Source organism: Monopterus albus, unplaced genomic scaffold, assembly GCF_001952655.1.
Source record: "Monopterus albus unplaced genomic scaffold, M_albus_1.0 scaffold303.1, whole genome shotgun sequence".
NCBI classification, from domain to species: domain Eukaryota; kingdom Metazoa; phylum Chordata; class Actinopteri; order Synbranchiformes; family Synbranchidae; genus Monopterus; species Monopterus albus.
Genome location: NW_018128183.1, coordinates 101,238 through 120,141, shown reverse-complemented (window position 1 = coordinate 120,141; position 18,904 = coordinate 101,238). Strand labels below are relative to the sequence as shown.

The 18,904-nt window shown below is 40.7% G+C and overlaps 1 protein-coding gene across 1 annotated transcript; it reads left to right on the top strand.

Moving 5' to 3' along the window:
• The first annotated feature begins 1,600 nt into the window (after positions 1 to 1,600).
• Positions 1,601 to 17,489, top strand: chrnb1 (cholinergic receptor, nicotinic, beta 1 (muscle)). Its single transcript, XM_020623520.1, has 11 exons — positions 1,601 to 1,622; positions 2,244 to 2,377; positions 3,748 to 3,792; positions 4,901 to 5,010; positions 7,082 to 7,190; positions 7,327 to 7,471; positions 9,366 to 9,551; positions 10,646 to 10,869; positions 12,825 to 12,997; positions 16,686 to 16,833; positions 17,059 to 17,489. The coding sequence occupies exons 1-11, from the start codon at positions 1,601 to 1,603 to the stop codon at positions 17,203 to 17,205; spliced, it is 1,443 nt and encodes a 480-aa protein (XP_020479176.1). The 3' UTR covers positions 17,206 to 17,489.
• Positions 17,490 to 18,904: the final 1,415 nt, after the last annotated feature.

The window sequence follows — 18,904 nt, the reverse complement described above, 5'->3', positions numbered from 1 at the left end:
TCATGCTTGACATTAACAAAACGACAACAAAATGTAAACTATTATTTGCAGCAGCATACGTTTTGTATCTGTAAAGGTAGGGACTTGGGGAACCCAAACAGTTTCATGTTTTGATTTGCATTTGTCTGTATGAAAATGGAATTAAATAGCTGGTTGAACTGGGAAAACTGAAGCCTTTTGTCAAAGCAGTCTTCCCTATATCACTATATGATGCTCCAATTAAGGTATTTTTGTCGGGTCCTTCCATGAAAAGTCCAACAAGGTCTCCACTGAAATCTTGACCACACTTTGCGAACCAGTGGTTGAGTAAACTCTCAATGGGCAGAGTCAGACTGGGCACATGACTGTGACAGAGACACACACACACACACACACACACACACACACACACACACACACAGTCCCCTCCCCTCAGGAGGTAATTGGAGCAGACAGCAGTTGGCCAACCTAGCCTGACTGACAGACAACAACAGTCCAAAGTGACCAAACCAAATCCACATTGAGGACTTCCACTGAGCTGCGCTAGAATAAAAAGCAAGATTTAACTGACAGAACCTTTATTTATTTATTTATTTATTTTTGCTTTGGAGTTTGCCATGAAAGGCCCGGAACTGTTCCTACTGGCATGTTGGTTATGCAGCTTGTGCATGTTGGGAGGTAAGCTGACACATTATACCCATGTACAGACAGTACGCTAATATTACAGTGCAGGTAGTATGCCACACAGAATAACAAAACAAAAACCAAAACATATCAGATTAACCCTGGAAGTTGTCAAAGAACTATCACAGGAATATTACTGTCTCTCTGGGACACAGTATACATTTTTTGTGTGAATATTAACATTGTACAGTAGTGAAGTTTTAGTTGGAGAGGTTTTAGACTGAAAAAAAAAATAGAATAGATAGAAGATGTTATCTTAATTGAGAAAAAGACTCAAAGCTGCCATTAACTAACCTACAGTAAATTTCATAGGAAACACTAAAGCCATAATCAGCCATTGTTAGTTACAGGGCGCCCATTTCTACAAGGAAAACAGTAGCTTTCTGTCTTCAGACACTTCACTACATAATTAACCATTGGTTTCTGGACATGAACAGCGCGCTCAGAGAAAGATGTAGTTCATTTTGAACTTTACTTCTTTATGCTTATCACTCAGCAAGTGCACTCGCATGTTTAGTGAAGGTATCTTAAATTTACATGCCTTTTCAGATAGGACTCATCTTCTGTCCATAATCAAAGTGACATCTTTCACATGCTCCACACCTCGACATCTTACCAAATCTGATCTCACTGGACTTGTACTTCAGTCTGACATATTTATCAAGTTATCTCTGCAGGCCAGGGAAAAGAAAATGCTAAACACTAGCCTTCTATAACCACTTCCCATCCTTACCGATCAGCCATGCATCTCTGCGCCTGGCTAATGGGAGTGCCTTGCTGGGTGATTGTTGCCATTTATTCCTGTCAGGTCAAATCCTGCTGGGGCCATAGCTATGCCAAGCATGATGAATGCTGCTTCACCAGAGCAGCTGATTATAAATGCTTCTAACCTTCCAACGCTGAGAAGGAAATTGGTGCAAATAAACAGGAGGTACACATGAAAATGCTGTGGAATTCAGGTACTAGGTTAAAAAGAGCACAATTTTACAGGCCTACCATGAGACATTTTTAGCACTGCTAATGGGCAGTAAGACAGCTTGCACGTTCCTCAGATTTAGAGGAAATATTGTAGCTTCGGACAAAGTGTACAAGGTGTGTACAATATTTATTAATATGAACAAGCATTTATTTAAACTAGGTATCTTCATTAAATTGATTTCCATGGCACTTCCAAAAGGTATCACTGTCATTAAGGCTAGTTAATAAAGTTGTGGTTCAAAGTTCACCAAAGTTGAATTCAATGCAAAACACATACGTATTTATGTTTCCCCCATGAATTAATCTACAAATTGAAGCAGTTTAAATGGAATTAAGTGAGTTTGCTTTGAAATGCAACCAGGCCTTTTTTGATTCATAAAGAAGGGAGATAGTTAAGTTTTATAGCTGAAAACATAAACAACCATAAAAATGGACATTTACTGTAAATTGGTTCACAACAGTTGTCAGCATATGATGCATGTGATTATAGTTTTATGAAAATATATATTTAGCTGCCACTAAGGCTTCTGTAGCGAAAAGTGAATGAATGACACGGTGGCAGTTTCTTCTGGCTGATGTTGAACCCATAATCTGTCATTCAGGTGCCGATGAGTCAGAGCAGGTTCTGTTGGACAAGCTGTTTGCCAAATACAACCTTAAGGTCCGGCCAGCACCCAGCCATACCGAGAGGGTGGTGGTTCGTGTGGGTATGATCCTCTCCTCATTCATTGGACTGGTGAGGCACAAGACCTGACACTCAGTACAAAAACATATGTACATGATTTTACACAAACACATGCAAATTAACAATTGTAAAATTCTGTAAAAATAGTAAAAAAGGGGGACCCTTTCCAATGCCTTCCAACAGATGCTGCGGAGTAGGACACACCTTTTCCTAATGTTAACTCAGACAAACCATGTTTCACATGATGTTCAAATCAAGGGTCTGCCCTCTGTCTGCATACGCTGGTGGTTTCCAGGCACTGTGGCATATGCTTTGCAGACTGTCTGCACGGACACAGACTTTTTGGGCCTCATTTTGCAGACCCTAATTTTGATGTATGAACAGGAACCCATGCTCATCCCTCGTCCATGTCTGCATATACACAAGTATAGTATAGTATAGCACGGATATAGTCAAAGTATGTCTATCCCCTAACGACTACATAATGATAAAAGGCCAGTACAGCATCAAACCAGATCACTTTATTTTGTTCTTTCATTTCTCCTTGGCTCTCTTCTCTGTAGCAGCTGTACACACACAAACACACACAAGCCTGCACATAGTGTCACGTTTACATACACATCTACAGTGAGCATGCTCCTTACACTTCCAATCAAGGTCAGTCTTACTCGGGGGAGGAAGTCACATGGGGCTCTTAAGTTCCTGAGTGGAACAATCTTGAAAACTGACCCACTTGGATGCAAGTCCCTGTCTGCTCAGAACTAGCCAGCTGGATAAATAGTGTTATTATTAACATCCGGAGGTGAATTGAAACAGTTACAGAAAGTGATGGGTCTGTGATGAAATAGTTATCCGTGTCTCTAAGTGAGAGAGACCCCCCCCCCTTTTTTCCCTATTCCAGCTGTCTCCCTGACATTCCTCCCAGTGTTTTAAATAGCAGGCCTGGCTCAGAGAAGCTCTGCCTTCCTGCTGGACAGACAATCACATGCTCTCAAACACATTCAAAGACAGACATGCACACTATAGACATTGACACACACACACACACTTTTACTAAACCCAGTACCTGACTCTGTCCTGGAAGTTGTTGTTGTGTTCATTGCTGCCTGCCAGCCGGTATCTCTCATAACTACACTTTGTAGAGGCATACCTCTAACAAATGGTATAATTTTGTGCCATAACTCTCCCAGTGTGTGTGTGTGTGTGTGTGTGTGTGTGAGAGAGAAGTTCGACCTGTGTGTTGCAGTCACCACAACATTGGAAGATGTCATACTGTACTTTTAGAGTACATAATGTACAGTATAATTTTTATAACGACACTTGTAGTTTCTACTGAGCCTGCTGTAAGGACAGCTATGCTGCTGTTATTTATGATTTTGAAAAGAAGCAACACTAACCCCGCCTTGTTTTTTTATCCTTAGAATATGAAAAAAGAAGAAATGACCACAGTTGTGGTCATGAACATGGTAAGCCCATTTACGTGGTACTGCTCGCCAAACCTTGCAGCATGTTTTACCACATACTTGTTGCACTGGGACTGGGTAAAGTCTTCTCAACTCACAATAAATGGTCTATGATCAGTTCTTTGCAAGAAGACAAGAGCTTGTTGCAGCACTAAAAAAAAAAGTTGCACACATGGGAACCCACTATACACAATCTTCATTAACAAATAATTTCCCACTATTCCATATCAATTTAGTCAACTCATCTATGACTCTAGCTCCAGTGGAAATAGGTTTATAAGCCTTGTAATGCTCAGTGCCAATACACAACACACCTAACCAATTGAAAACATTTGGGGTAGTCTTAATAATACAAAGTTAAGGCAAAATGACAATTCATGTAAATGGTGATTTGTTGTGCGCGTCACGGGCAGCGTGTAAAGCTGCCGATAATGTCGAGGGTGAACTCAATTATAAGACCAGACAAGTAAAAGCAGAACATTGTCTCTTTAATAAGAGCACTGGTCACAAACTGTACACAATGCAGGAGTCTGATTCAACATGTATCACTCTCAGGTCAATAATCCAATCCGGGGTCTGAACCAGCAAACTCACACATCCAAGGTATCCACAAGAAGAACGGTCAGTAGAGGAAGTCCTTAAGTGGATGCACAGAATACAAACAGAATCAGAAGGGTTAGGCAGTAATCGGTGGTCACAAGGCAATCCGGGGTCAGAGCTGGAATAAGAGGTACAAGAAAAAATGCTGGAAATTCTGAACATTAGTTAGAACAATCTGGCAGCTTTCTGGTGGGAGGAAGCTGCCTATACAGGGGTGTTGACAGGTGCAAATAATTACCACTGATTGGTGTAAATAGCCCGTAGCTGAAATGACACCTTAACAGGAAGTGGCATCAGAATAAAAGCATGTTACCGGAAGCAGAAGAAAAAAAATTATGACAATGTCAGGCCAAATGCACAGACAAAAGTACTTATGCTGACTACAGCAGTGGAAAAACAAAAAAAAAAAAAGTGAAGAAATGCTAGACTGATTACATTTCTAAGTGCAAAGCTGTAATCCCACATTTCTGCACACATACTGTAAATGCCCATGCTTTTTTTTTTCACACAGGAATGGACAGATCAACGGTTGTCATGGAAGCCAAAGGAGCATGATGGAATTACGGTGCTGCGTATCCCCTCTGCGAAGGTTTGGCTGCCGGACATTGTCCTTATCAATAAGTAAGCACAAGTACTGCAATCAAATGAACATTTATTTAAGTCAGAGTGGCTATAGATCCACCCTATTTGGGGGGGATTGTACAACTGCTTGTTAGCTTTAATTCTCAGCTGACAGTTCCATAATCACCTTTGGGCTTGCTAATTACACCATCATTCGTCTTATGTAACAATTTACTCTTTTGGTTGTGATAAGAGGTGATGAAGAAATTTTCAAGTGATTATGGCTAAGTCTGCTGGAGACAATACACTGCTGTTCTGGACAGCATGTAGTTATCCAGCAGCTAGCATGAGTGGAATATAGCAGCTTGCACCAGGCACATTTCCTCTGCACTAACTTGATGTTGGGTGTTTGCTGTCTGACCTACTTTTATCTCTGAAGTAAAAAACAAAAAAGTCACCTGTACAGTATATATGATATCTGATTAACCCTAAGACAGGAAACTCTGATTGAGGAACAGCTGAACAGAGTTAGTTCTTGAGGTGATTCATTCAGAGTTACATACTTGTGCGTAATGAGCTCCAATACTACAATTCACCATGGCAATGGGGAACTAAAATGCTGAGCTGTCATTTTAATCCAGAGAAGCGCAAATAATACACAATTTTTAAAACACGCACACATATCAGCAGCAGATAAGATCAATGTGTTAACATCGTTACATTTTATTCAGTGTAGTCCACTCATTCATTTGTTTAGCACGGGGTTTTCAAATAATTCTGACCCAGGGACCAGTATTATGACTAAGACCATCTGAGGACCACTGTGGAATGGATAAAGTGGATGGGCACTATTTTAATCCTGAAATCCATCTTGGCTTTTCTAATTGTTAGATTATTCACAAACCATAAGTAATACCTACCAATGTTTCCATCCATCCAGCCAGCCATTATCTAGACCACTTATCCTGCAGATGGTTGCAGATGTTGTCCAGAAAGCACACTCAGAGTGACAATCAGCCATTCCCTTACCCTAACACTCAACCCTGTTCCATTGGGAAACAGGATAAGTGCTCATTCTAAAGCTCATAAGTGAATGTTGTTGAAAAATAAAATGTGAATGATTCAATCTTTGTGTCAGACCTAACTCCCTAACAAAAAAAAGAATAAGTCATTGTTTACAGTTATGTAATGTCTGTTGAGACAGAGTGAAAAGCTATTGAGTTTTAAATTTTTAAGTAGTAGCAATTCATATTTTAAAGTGAGAGTTTATTTAACATGTCTGGGCTCATGTTCTGTCCTTTCATGTTACATCAAAACAACCTTTTAGTTGCATGCTTTTCCCCGTCTCTCTTTCTTCCTCCCATTTATTATAATTTCCCTACTGTTCTCCATCTAATTAAGGCATTAATGCCCAAATATACCTTTATTAATCTTCTGAAGAACAGACTGTACTCAACCCTTTGCTTTTGAAAGTTGTTGAATGGATTTCTGAAAACCAACAGGCACAGGGACAGGCAGAGCTGTGCTACAACCAGAACATAAAAACAGTTGACCCTTGCTGTTCAGTACTCCATCTGATGGCAATGATAGCCATTACCTCCTTTATTGTTGCTTTACTGCAAAAGACAAGAAGGTTAAGTGAGAGGAAGTGAAATGACATGAAACAAAAGCATCAGGAGGGATTCAAACCTAGAATGGTGCTCAGACATTATATGTGCAAGTGAGTCAGCAGGATGCTATGTTAGCATGGCAATATCTGCAGTCCACTTACTCTACTGATATTACATATCATATTATATCACCATGGTGAGATTTTAGGAGATGATGTAGCAGGCTATGTTATGAGACAATATAAGACAAGACTATAAAAGATAGTATGCTATGTTACATGCAGTCTACGTGCAATGTGATTGGCAGGTGTAGGTGTGTGGTTCAAGGTTAGCATGTAGTTTTTCTAGTTTGTGTGGAGTGAGGCTGATGTCCCTCACTGAGAACTTAGTAGCATAGTCGATGCTACTGTATTGTCATACCATGTATAAACAGTAATGAACAAAACCATGAGTAAAAAACTGAAGATTTATTAGGAAAACTGAGTTTTTGATGAATAAATTGTGTGCATCTCCGTTTGCAGTAGCGACGGGGAGTTTAATGTGGCCCTGCAAGTCCATGTTCAGGTTTATAATAATGGAAGAGTAACCTGGACTCCCCCGGCACTGTATCGCAGCTCTTGCGGAGTTAAGGTGAACATCAACACACACACACACAGGCAAACCTAAACATAACTACACTTTTGTCACAGTCTACTCTTCCTCTACACATTCCCTTCATTTTCCACGAAGCTTGATCCACTTCTCTGACCCCTTTTTCTCTGTCTAGGTAGCATATTTCCCATTTGACTGGCAGAACTGCACTATGCAGTTCCGCTCTTACACTTATGACTCAACAGAGATCGACCTGCAGTATGCACGAGACTCAAGAGGCAAGGAGATACGGGAGATCCAACTCGACGAGGCTTTCAGTGGTGAGAATTTGGTGGGAAAACAAATTAGAGGATGAACAGACAGGTAGATGGATGGAGTAATATAGAGAATACAGAACTTTTTGAAATAATGGGGATCATTTGGTGACAGAACAATATTTACAATATAATATACAATATACGGTGAAGGTGGGGATGGTCATCAGGTTTTGGGAGACCGGGCCTGGGCAAATGAATTGAATCTGTTTTTTAATAGATGTGATTCTGCCCATTCCCTGGTCCCCACCCCACCAGTCCTCTCTACACACCTCTCTAGGCCAGTTGTCTCCTCCCACCAGCAGCTGTTTATACCTCAGCAATACATTGAGTCTCCTTCAACTGTCACTGATGGCTTTGAACAGCCCATAGCCCCGGATCAGTCACCGCCCACCCGTTCCCTCTGCCTCACTGTGGACCAGGTTAGGAGGGAGCTAAAGAAGATTAAGGCCAGGAAGGCCACAGGCCCTGACCATATAAGGATAATCACCTTTACTGGCCAAGTATGTTACACACAAGAAATTTGTTTCCAGTACAGAACTGATGGCAGCCATCTGTGGCACCAACTCAAATGATGGCTCTAATCATCGGGGGCAACGGGGGGCTTCAGTGTCTTGCCCAAGGATACTTCGACATGTGGACTAGCAGATCTGAACCTTCAACCTGGGAGACAACTGCTCCACCCACCGCACTATCGCCTCCCCATATTAGCTCCAGGCTCCTCAGGGAGTGTGCTGACCAGCTTACTGAAGTGTTTTTGTACATGTTTAACCTGAGTCTTAGTCTGGAGAGAGTCCCAGTTCTGTGGAAGACTGTGGTGGCCTCTATAGTCTTCTATGCGGTGGTGTGCTGGGCAGGAGGTACAAATGGACAGAGACAGGAAGAGGCTTAACAAGCTGATAAGAGAGCTGGCTCTGTCCTGGGCTGCCCTCTGGATTCCATCAAGGAAGTTGTGGATAGGAGGATGTTGGTAAAACTAACATCCATCATGCATAATCCCTCCCATCCCCTGCACCACATTGTGGAGGCTCTGAGGAGCTCTTTTAGCACAAGACTGTTACATCCCCAGTGCAGGAAGGAGCACCATCGTAGGTCATGTCTCCCCACAGCTGTTAGACTGTATAATACAGCATTGTAGTGATACATAAGGTGTAGTTATAAAGGACTGTGTAATAGTCAACTAAAGTGTTAGAATTGGTTATAGTTGATTTTTTTTTCAATAGATTTTTGTGGTGTGTATTTTTTGCTGTTGCTGCTGGGGAACAGGAATTTCCCCATTGTGGAAAGTTTTATCTTAGAATATTTTAAATACTATAAATGAACAGTTCAATAGATTACAATTTGTGATGAACTCAGATGTGTAAAATTCTATGAATGACAGAAGAAACTATGCCTGTTCTGTATTTACTGCTGTACTGACTGTAGTTGACAGCTAAATAACTAGTTATAAAGATGAAAGTGAAAAATAGAAAAGCAGCTTAATACAAAGTAAATTTAACAGCAGTGACCCTCAGCACCACTGGTGCATTTGAGGATGTCGGGTCTTCCTGCTGTCGTTTACAGTAAAGCTTGTTTTCAGTGATTCATACAGAAGGGTGAGAAAAACGCTTATTAATTGCAATATTTCTCAAACTAAATTTCAGTTAGACTATTTTCCCAAATCATTCAGCCCTACTGTGGATATATTTTCTCCTGTTTTCTTGAACGAGGTACTTTAATACTTGCTTTGCTTTATAACTAAGACATGCTCACTGAAGTGTCTTTTATTTGTTCTACTGTCTTTGCACTTTTGTTTGGGCACCCTTTGTGATATGCAAATTTACTGCTTGTGCTGCAAAGTAATGTTGCTGATCTTAATTGAGATGTTTTCTAAATGCTTAAAATGTGAATTTGTCCCCAGAGAGTGGAGAGTGGTACATCAGACACAAGCCGAGCAAAAAGAACGTAAATGACGAACAGTATGAGGACATGACCTTCTACCTGATCATCGAAAGGAAGCCTCTGTACTATGTCCTGAACATCATCATCCCTTGCATTCTCATCACTATCATCGCCATCTTTAACTTCTACCTGCCTCCTGATGCAGGTGCTCACACAATAATATATTCAAACACTTTAGTAATAGTAAAGTTGAACATCTCGCTAGTAATGCAAACCGTTGGCAACTTATCGCAACTTCGGCTGGAATTATAAAGCCATATCATTGCTCTCTAAAACTGCTAATGCCATTTAATTTCCTAATTGTGTTTGTCTGGTTTGTTTAAATTGGACAGTCACACATCTGTCCAATTACTGGCACAAAGGGATTCATTTACAGATTAAATAGATGTTTCCGGGAGCACTGCTGAACTGATGACTTCAAAATTAAAAATGGTAGAAATCAGCCCCCCAACTGCTGCGATTAATCAGCCTGACATTGTATTTTATTCACTTTGCTTACACAGTCTGAACATAATTTTTCTAATAGCCTGATTTACAATGATTCATTAGGCAGTCATTCTCTAATTGTATCCCTGTTTACAATTAGATCACCATTTTGTTTGATTTGTGAATACACTATCCAGAATATTGAAAGGAAAACCCTACATACTGATATAATTACAAGCCCTATAGTAAGTCAGAAGTAGAAGGGGGTATTCCACCAATTTATCACTGCACTTCAATACAGTAGGAAGACTTAAAAAAAAAAGATTAGTGATGATGGGACACACTTTAAACAGTCATGCAAGCAAAACCATGTTTTCATTAGAACCTCCCTGCAGAGTAAACACCCATGTTTCTCAAACTCCAAGTCTCTATTTTAAAATGTAATGTTTAATGCTAGGTTAAAAATGTGTGATCTCTGGACCCAAACAGAGAAATAATACACATTCATTTCTAATACACATTGGTTTCTCACTGCTTACCGAATCTAGCCAATCTGAGGAAAACACAGCTCAACACAGTGACCACTGAATACACTGAGGAGTCCTCGATCTAATGACCAATCAGCTTCACTTAGAACGGGAGATGAATTTTCTATTAGAGTCATTACTGGCAAATTACACAGGCCAGATGTTGCTAAAATAATAGCTGAAGGAGAAACACACCTTGTCCTGGTAAAACTCGATGGCTCAGAACACAAGCCTCAGAAAGGAGTATGATGTAACTGTCAAGTACTATTCTTTGTATCCCTACCAGGTGAGAAGATGGGCTTGTCCATCAACGTACTGCTGACCCTCACCGTGTTCCTGCTGCTACTGGCTGATAAGATCCCTGAGACGTCACTGGGCGTCCCCATCATTGTCAACTACATCATGTTCACCATGATCCTGGTCACATTCTCTGTCATCCTCGGTGTGGTCGTCCTCAACCTGCACCACCGATCCCCCAACACCCACCAGATGCCCTTGTGGGTACGCAAGGTGAGGTCCCTGCCTCCATAGGCTCAAGTGTATAACCTGGTTACAGACTTACATTATTGTTCAGCTTCAAGGATAAATACATGATGTTAAACTGATTCTACATTTCTTAAAAGATTATTTTTAAATGTGTTTCTGGGCTTTCTGGCTCAGTGAAAAACAGCAATATGTTCAATATCTGTGCATCAAAGGGGGAATAATGAGTGACGTCAAAGTGATGTCATTAGGAAAGCAACCATTCTCAGCATGTCCTCAGAGAGGGTTGGAGTGGGTGGATAGGGGAGATTGTGAGGCAGAATGAAAATAAAAAGTCCTGCATGTGACCTGCTCCTGCAGTATATGCAGATGCGTGTTAAAATCTGCAAATAGAAAAATCACTTTGCAATCCCTTAACATATCAATAAAGAAATAAGATTCAGAGGTTTGGGTGCACCCTTTCTGCATATGATACAGTATATGCTTACTATGTAAAGTGGCTTTGTTCACCCAGTTATATATTTCTTCATCGCTTTATCTAGGACTGGTCAGTAACTATACAGAACTAATTAACTTAACTGAACAACGTGTTATACTATTATCCTCCATCAGTGGCCATTGCCCTGACTGTACATCCTGCAAAGCTAATTACAAGTCTGAGCAGCAGCCCTGTACTTTGCTGCAAGCTCTGTGATGCGTTCAGGAAACATCCTTCTCAGAAAGGCTCATACAGTGTTTAGACAGTTCACACACATTAAACTGAACTAGTTCACATTCATTTTTTCCATTTTTATTGTAATTAAATGCAGCTCTGAGTGGTAAATAATTTTTTCAGTAGAGCCACCTCCTACCCATCTATCCTCAGGACCCAGTCACTGCCACCCTATAGCTTACTTTTACATTCAAGTTGAGTGGTGTAAAACAACTAAGTGCATTTATTTAAGTACTTAAGTTTGTGCAGCGCATCCACAGCATTTTATGGCACTGGAGGATTCTGATCATGGATGTCTTCTCTATGCTTTGACTAGTCAGTGGTGGAGTCAGGCAATTTTGAGAAAACCCATCGATCCTCACACACACAAGGCAAGTCCTGCTGTCTTGCAGTAAAAGTCACTGATGCATATTTGCCTGCAGTGTCCAAACTTGTATCAGACAAGACTGACAATAACATTAGCCAATTTTCTATCATGGGGAAAGGCATCAGCGTCAACATAGCTAGACACACAACTCATCCACAGCTGCTGCTGTGCCATGTATCACGTTAACCATGATTGACAGCTACCAACACCTATTGATAACATCACAAATGTTTACAACACCAGATCAGCCATAAACATAAACACAGTGAGGCCTGGCTTACCTTAACCAGATGGTTTTTTGCTCTTCTGTGCAGAAACGTCCACCATATTTAATCCAGGCCTATATGACAGACCTCGTTCCCTTGTTATCCTGCTCCTCAGGCTCAGTTCATCCTCATGTAGATGTTATCTCAACTTTAAAATGAGTGTCCAGTATTCACACGTGGCTCCAAGTACTGTATATTAGGAAAACACCGGTCTTGGCACGACATACGACCTACAATGACAACATGCAAGGACGCAAATACAGCATTCTTCTAGTTCCACAAGCACATTGTAGCTGTCCCATAAATCATGAAAAATGGGAGAAAATCCAAACAAATAGATTTTTACTATTAGCAAAAGCAATGAGTTTGGGAGGTCTGTGTGTGGCAGCAGGCTGAGGGCTGAAAGTGGAAAGTTTCAGTTAAATGAGCTTCTGATTCCTGATGTAATTGTATGCCAAAAAATATAAGTACATGAATGTGTATTTTGACATTTGTGACTTCCAGTTTAAAACTCACAGCAGCTCAATTCTCTACAGCACATCAAATCAGAAGAAGCACAAGAGCAGGAAGTGAAAGTGACTTTGCTGTAAATTGTGGAAATAAGTCTCCCTGTTCTGCACCTTTCCTTTCCTCCTAGATCTTTATCCACATGCTGCCCACTTACCTCGGCATGCTACGGCCAAAAGTGGAGGACCCCCTCCCCCTGGAGACCATGCCCCGCCGAGAGAAGAAGGTCACCATCAGCAAAGTGGCTGATGAATACTTCATTCGCAAACCAGACTCCTCCATCTTGTTCCCCAAGCCCAACAGGTGAGACCAGGCACACTCAAAGGTGTTTGAGCATTTTGGTCAGCATACTGTACAATGTGAATGCCTGTGCGGACATTAGAGTGTATTAAGATGAAACCTTATCATACAGTATCTTGTGTTTAGAAGGCTATTCTTAAAATTTCAAGTATGTAGCAGGTCATTTCTGAAGTCAGCAGGTCAGCACCTTGTTTCCTCCTGCTTGCATTTATCCTCTGAAAGTTTCAGGCTACATTAATAACCTTTACCAGGCATACCGTTACCCCAGATATATAAAAACAATTTTAGTATGCAATTAAACACAATTTAACTTTCCCTTTCCTGCATTTCATTTAGTCTAGATTTAAAAATTAAGGTCATGTAATGAGGCATTTTATGTGGCTCGCTGCTATGTTCCAGGCAATGCAAACACATTTAGACATCTTCTTAAAAGTCGCTGTCACATATTATGTGTCTTGTGTGCAAGTATCCCACCGTTTTTTTGTTTTGTTAATATTCTTGCTGTAAAAGTTGCACTTGCTGCCAAAATTTAGACCGTCAGAAATAAATCCCCCATATTGCCACTCTCTGAAGATGCCTGGGATTCTGCAGCTCAAGACTGCCCCCTTCCACTTCACACTGGCAACATTAAATACTTAGGTATCAGTATTTCCCCCAGGCTGTCAGAACTTTTTAACCTCAACTACACCCCTCTGCTAAAATAGATAGAAGATGATTCCAAACGCTGGTCCAACCTCGCACTGTCACTCATCTGTTTTCAATAATCCCCACAACACCCACAGATAAATGGTTTAAATCACTTGATTCTCTAATGTCGCAATTTTACTGGAATAAAAAGAAACCCAAAACACTTCAGAAGAAGCAATCACAAGGCGGCCTAGAAGCACCACATTTTCAGCATTATTTTTTAGCAAATCAACTACAATATTTAGTTAAATGGATTCACAAGGACGGTTATAATAGCTCATAGTTGGGAGAGGAGAATTTCTCCAGTACCAACAGTTAAAATCCATAATTAAATCAAAGATCAATATAATCAACAACCCCCTGCAACCTTCCATGCTAGCTGAGAAGATAATGAAATTTACAAACTCAAAAAAAATAACATGTAAACTTTATAAACTAATGTCAAATACAGATAGAACATTAACAATAACAATGACTAAATGGGAAAAGGATTTGGTGCTCCCCCCTCAGCCTCGACCTCCCCCCTGAATTTTTTTATGTATTTGTTTTAATTGTATTAATAATTAATAAGTACTGAATATAAGTCTGCATAGAGTTGGATACACCGACACTACACGCTTTCACACACACAACTTAATATAATAATCCCTTCGTCTCTTTTGTTAAAAAAAACCCCCTGAATTTATTTATTTATTTGTTTTAATTTTATTAATAATTACTAAGTACTGAATATCAGTCTGCATAGAGTTGGATACACCGACACTACACGCTTTCACACACACAACTTAATATAATAATCCCTTCGTCTCTTTTGTTAAAAAAAAAGGTAATGCAAAAAATTTACTAAATAAAACAGAAATATTATTGTTAAAGTGGAAAGAAAATGCCTTTAGACCTGAAGCAGCTCCAGACTGATGATAATCAAAAGTTTTACAGAGCATTACACATGAAGCTGTTCAGTAAGTAGCTGGATTTGTGCCATCAGTGGCACACAGACTGGCAGCAAACTGCTCTATCAGTCTGACGCTGCTCTTCCTACTTTGTACACAGGAAACAGGTGCCCTTGCTCAGGTAAATGTTGGTCGTAGCTGTAATTGAGCTACTTTGTGACATCTTTAACGAGCCTGCCTCCCTGCTGTTCTTTTACGTCACACCAAAAATCTTCCTCACATTATGCATCTGTCCTCCCCTCTCTCTCCTTCACTTCCAGGGGGAAATGAAATATGTCTAGAGGGATATGACTGAAGGCAGCAGAGAATCGTTGCTAAAATAATAATGACCCATGCAAATCGACTATGACAGCTTGGAGTGGCACACTGTGTGTCTAGGTGGAGAAACAGGTGACAGAGGAAGGAGGGGGAGATCTATTAGGGCATTGGGATGAGACAGCAGTATATCTCTTGAACCCACACACACCTTCTTAATTGGGTTTTGTGCATGTCTTGGCACCAGATGTAGCCAGTCTTACTTGAATTAGTCTCCTGAATAGTCGTTTATTTCTTGCTGATGAAGTGCTGCGCTCCTGCGCTCTTTCACTCCCTCTATCTGATGAGGCTCCACCTCTAGGTCACAGCCCCTTCACCTGCCACACACGCAGGCGCAGCATCAATGGCAGCGCTGCAGTGAACACCCCCAGATTCATGGGTTGAATACCAAACAGCTCTGTACTCTGCACTGCCTGCTAGGTTACATGTCATGTTTATCAGAGACACAGTGGCATACTGCCCTCTGGTGGTGAGTTGTATGACCTGCAACTCATTTTAAAGTGAAAAAGGTGTTTAATATTTGAGGTGTTTCAACAGCAGGGTGTTAATTTATGACTGTTTGGATAAGGTCATGAGGGCCAGCAAGAGAGGTTTTATAGACTTTTGTACAGGAGATGACCAAGTCCAGTTGCTTTTTTCTACGTTTTTTTCAACTTAAAACAAATAAACTATGAATGATTACACAAAATTCCACTGTTAACTTATTTCACAGTTTCATGACCAACTTTCTGGTTCTGCTTTGATTTACTGTACTGTACACATCAGGTTTAATATAGAACAAGGGATTAATATAAACATTTCATATATGCATATTTTCAATCTGACCGCAAAACTGTTGAACTGTGTTTTGCCATGATGGACTTTGTGGTAGCAATTTTGCAGAGTTCCCTGATCTCATCACATTCTACATACATTTTATCATCATGTCATAACCAAAAGCATTTTAGCTGTGAACATCCTGCAGAGAGAGCTGTGATGTATCACAACTTAAGGTCAAAGGAGTAACACTCTTTTGTTATGTCTTTAGTGGAAGCAGCCAATGGAAATCCACGTGTCATTGTTCAAGGACATGATGTACAACTAGGCATAAAAATGCAGCAGAGTAACTCAGAGCAGAAACAGTTTGAGTAATGTTTAGGGTTTCTGTGTAAAGGCAAAAGTACACAAGTTTTGTAAGAAAAAAAAACACATTCTTACTTTTACAAATGAAAAGTTTGATTGCCAACCAGCTGAATGCTCTGTTCAGTACACACAGGGGTTTTGATGTTCCAGCCAGAGTAATCTCAGCGTATGACTAGATATGTGCTGGAGAACAAAGGCCAAGGCAAACATGCAGGAAAGGAAATAAGGCTCTCCTATAGGCAACTCTAACCAGTGACTAAACACAATTACCACAAAACCCAAAAAAGGGAGAGCAAAACACACAATACAAAATTACAAACAGCTGACAGTCAAGGCCAAAAGAACAAAATGGGGAGCAGGAAAAAAGACCAGAACAAAGCTGAGGTGGCTCCTAGTTGGTAGCAGGGGAATAGAAGAGAAGAAGAATTGACGAGTTCTAGGGAGCAGCCCTAGAACCTGCAACCTGTCATGTGAACACTAACACATGACTGCAGAATTAAGGAGCAGCCTCCCCCCACCAAATCCTGGTGCCCCGTAGCAGCAGACAGTAACTCAGGGCACCAAGTAAACACAGGAACATGCATTCTGTGACTTTGTGTGGCTTTTGCGCTCTACAGGTTTCATCCAGAGGGCATGTGTACAGACCTGAGAAAATTTATTGACGGCCCCAGCAGCTACCTTACGCTACCTGATGAGCTAAAGTCGGCCATAGAGGCCATCATATACATCGCTGAGGCTCTGCAGTCCGAGAAGGACTATGAAGCTGTAAGTTTGTCTTTTTTAAATTTCTCACTGCTCTTTTCTTTAAATGAATCAACTGGATTCTCACTCTTGCTCTGTTTTGTCCCTTATTTCTCTTCCCTTCCACCTACCACTACTCCTTCCTTACACCAATTTAACTCCATCTTCTACTCTTTCCTCTACTATTTTTATATTTTGTCCCGTTTGTCCTCCCCTCCTCTCCCTCATCTTTCCATCTAACCCATTCAGTTGAAGGAGGACTGGCAGTATGTGGCCATGGTGGTGGACCGTATGTTTCTCTGGCTCTTCGTCATCATTACCACTGTGGGCACCTTGGCTATCTTTGTAGATGCCAGTTTCAACCATACACCCACTGACCCTTTCAAAGCCTCCTGAAACGCTGGAACATTTGGCTTTCTTGAACTACTCCTGACCGTTAAGAAAAGGGGGAATAAGAAATCACTGCATTAAACTGCCATATGATTTTCACAGTGTAGCTCACTGTAAGTCATTAGTGCTGACAATTCAGAGGCACCACAGGCAACGTGTCCACCACACCTTGTGTTTTCCACTGCACTGTAGTTGTATGCTCCCTACCCTTAAAGGAAGGCATGTTGTTTAACCAACTAAGTTGACAAGATCTGTACAGTTGTAGGGTGTCAAAAATTTTCTCTGCAATAAACCAGAATTTTTAATGTAAATGAATGAACATCTTGAGGTTTGACCATTGTGTGCAAGACCACTGACAATTCCATGAAAAATACCAATAAAGCAAATGTTAGCATATGTGAAAATAAGCTACCGGTGTGTTTTCTAGATGTAATAGCTACAGCAGGTCTGAAGACTATGGTTCCATATGTGTAGGTGTTAACACATAAACACTGACACAAACCAGAGGCTATTGTGAGCAAGTTGTATGGCTTCCATTTCCCTGTGTCGAGCATGGCAGGTGTTTTATCAATATTTCTGCAACCATACTAATCCTCTTTGTATTGTCAGGACTGGTGTATGCGCACATTTGCATGCTAGTTCTATTCACCAACTGCACCAACAGCCTGTGGAACTCTGTTTATGTAGCAGAGGAGATCTGTGCCTCTAAATGCTTTGCTTTCCCACAGGTCTGCACACACACAACATATCCCTTTTGTTTCTCTCACATGACTCAAATACACAACTACCCTATTAATATTGTGTTCTAATTTTGTTTTTTAAATAAAGATCTGAGGGGAAGATATCAAAGCCTCATCACCTGCCTACTGTGCTATTAATAACCCTGCACACACACACACACACACACACACGCACACAGGCACTGGTTACTGGACACAGCTACAAGGGTTTCCCTGATATTTTTGCATGTAAATGCGCTCCTACATACATGCACTGTGAGCTCTATCAGCTGATGCATTTGAAGGCAGAAAGTCTCCAGGCATTTAACAACAGTAATAGTAGTGCTTCATTATTATAGACCTGGCTGGAGCGTTACTGCCTCACTGCTGTTTGAATTATTTCTGTCCCCAGTTTATTATCATCGAGTTTGACCTTGCATTAAACTGCAGCGTTGAGATGACAGGCTGTTTGACAGATGCACAAAAACACACAGGGGGCATTCTGACTGATGTATTTACACAGGGAGTGGCCGTATGATGATGGCAAATTGGAGACATCGCAAGTCTCAGCTTGGCTCTGATTTAGGATCTGTTTGTATTTTCGCACTGGAAACCCTGACCAGCATGACAAAGACAGAATGGCAAACTGTATCGTCAGATACAAAAGAAAGGAAAAATAGAAACTGAACACAGAGAGTAGGTGATGGAGAGATTTTCTTATCTTTTGTAACAAGCAAAATAACTTTTTGACCCTAGAAATACAGAGATAAACATCACAAAAACAACATGAAAGATTTAAAGCGCAGCAGGAGCCAGAGTTCACTCCAAGGCCTTCACCTGATCGATCATAACACTTGTAGTCGGCACTTGTCTCATCATTTTTAAAGCAACATCCATCTCTATTGACGTGCTTTTCTCTTCTTGCCTCGAGCTCACTTTAAACTCATATCCAGTGTGCTCTTTCTTTAGTAAAACTCTTCAAATGG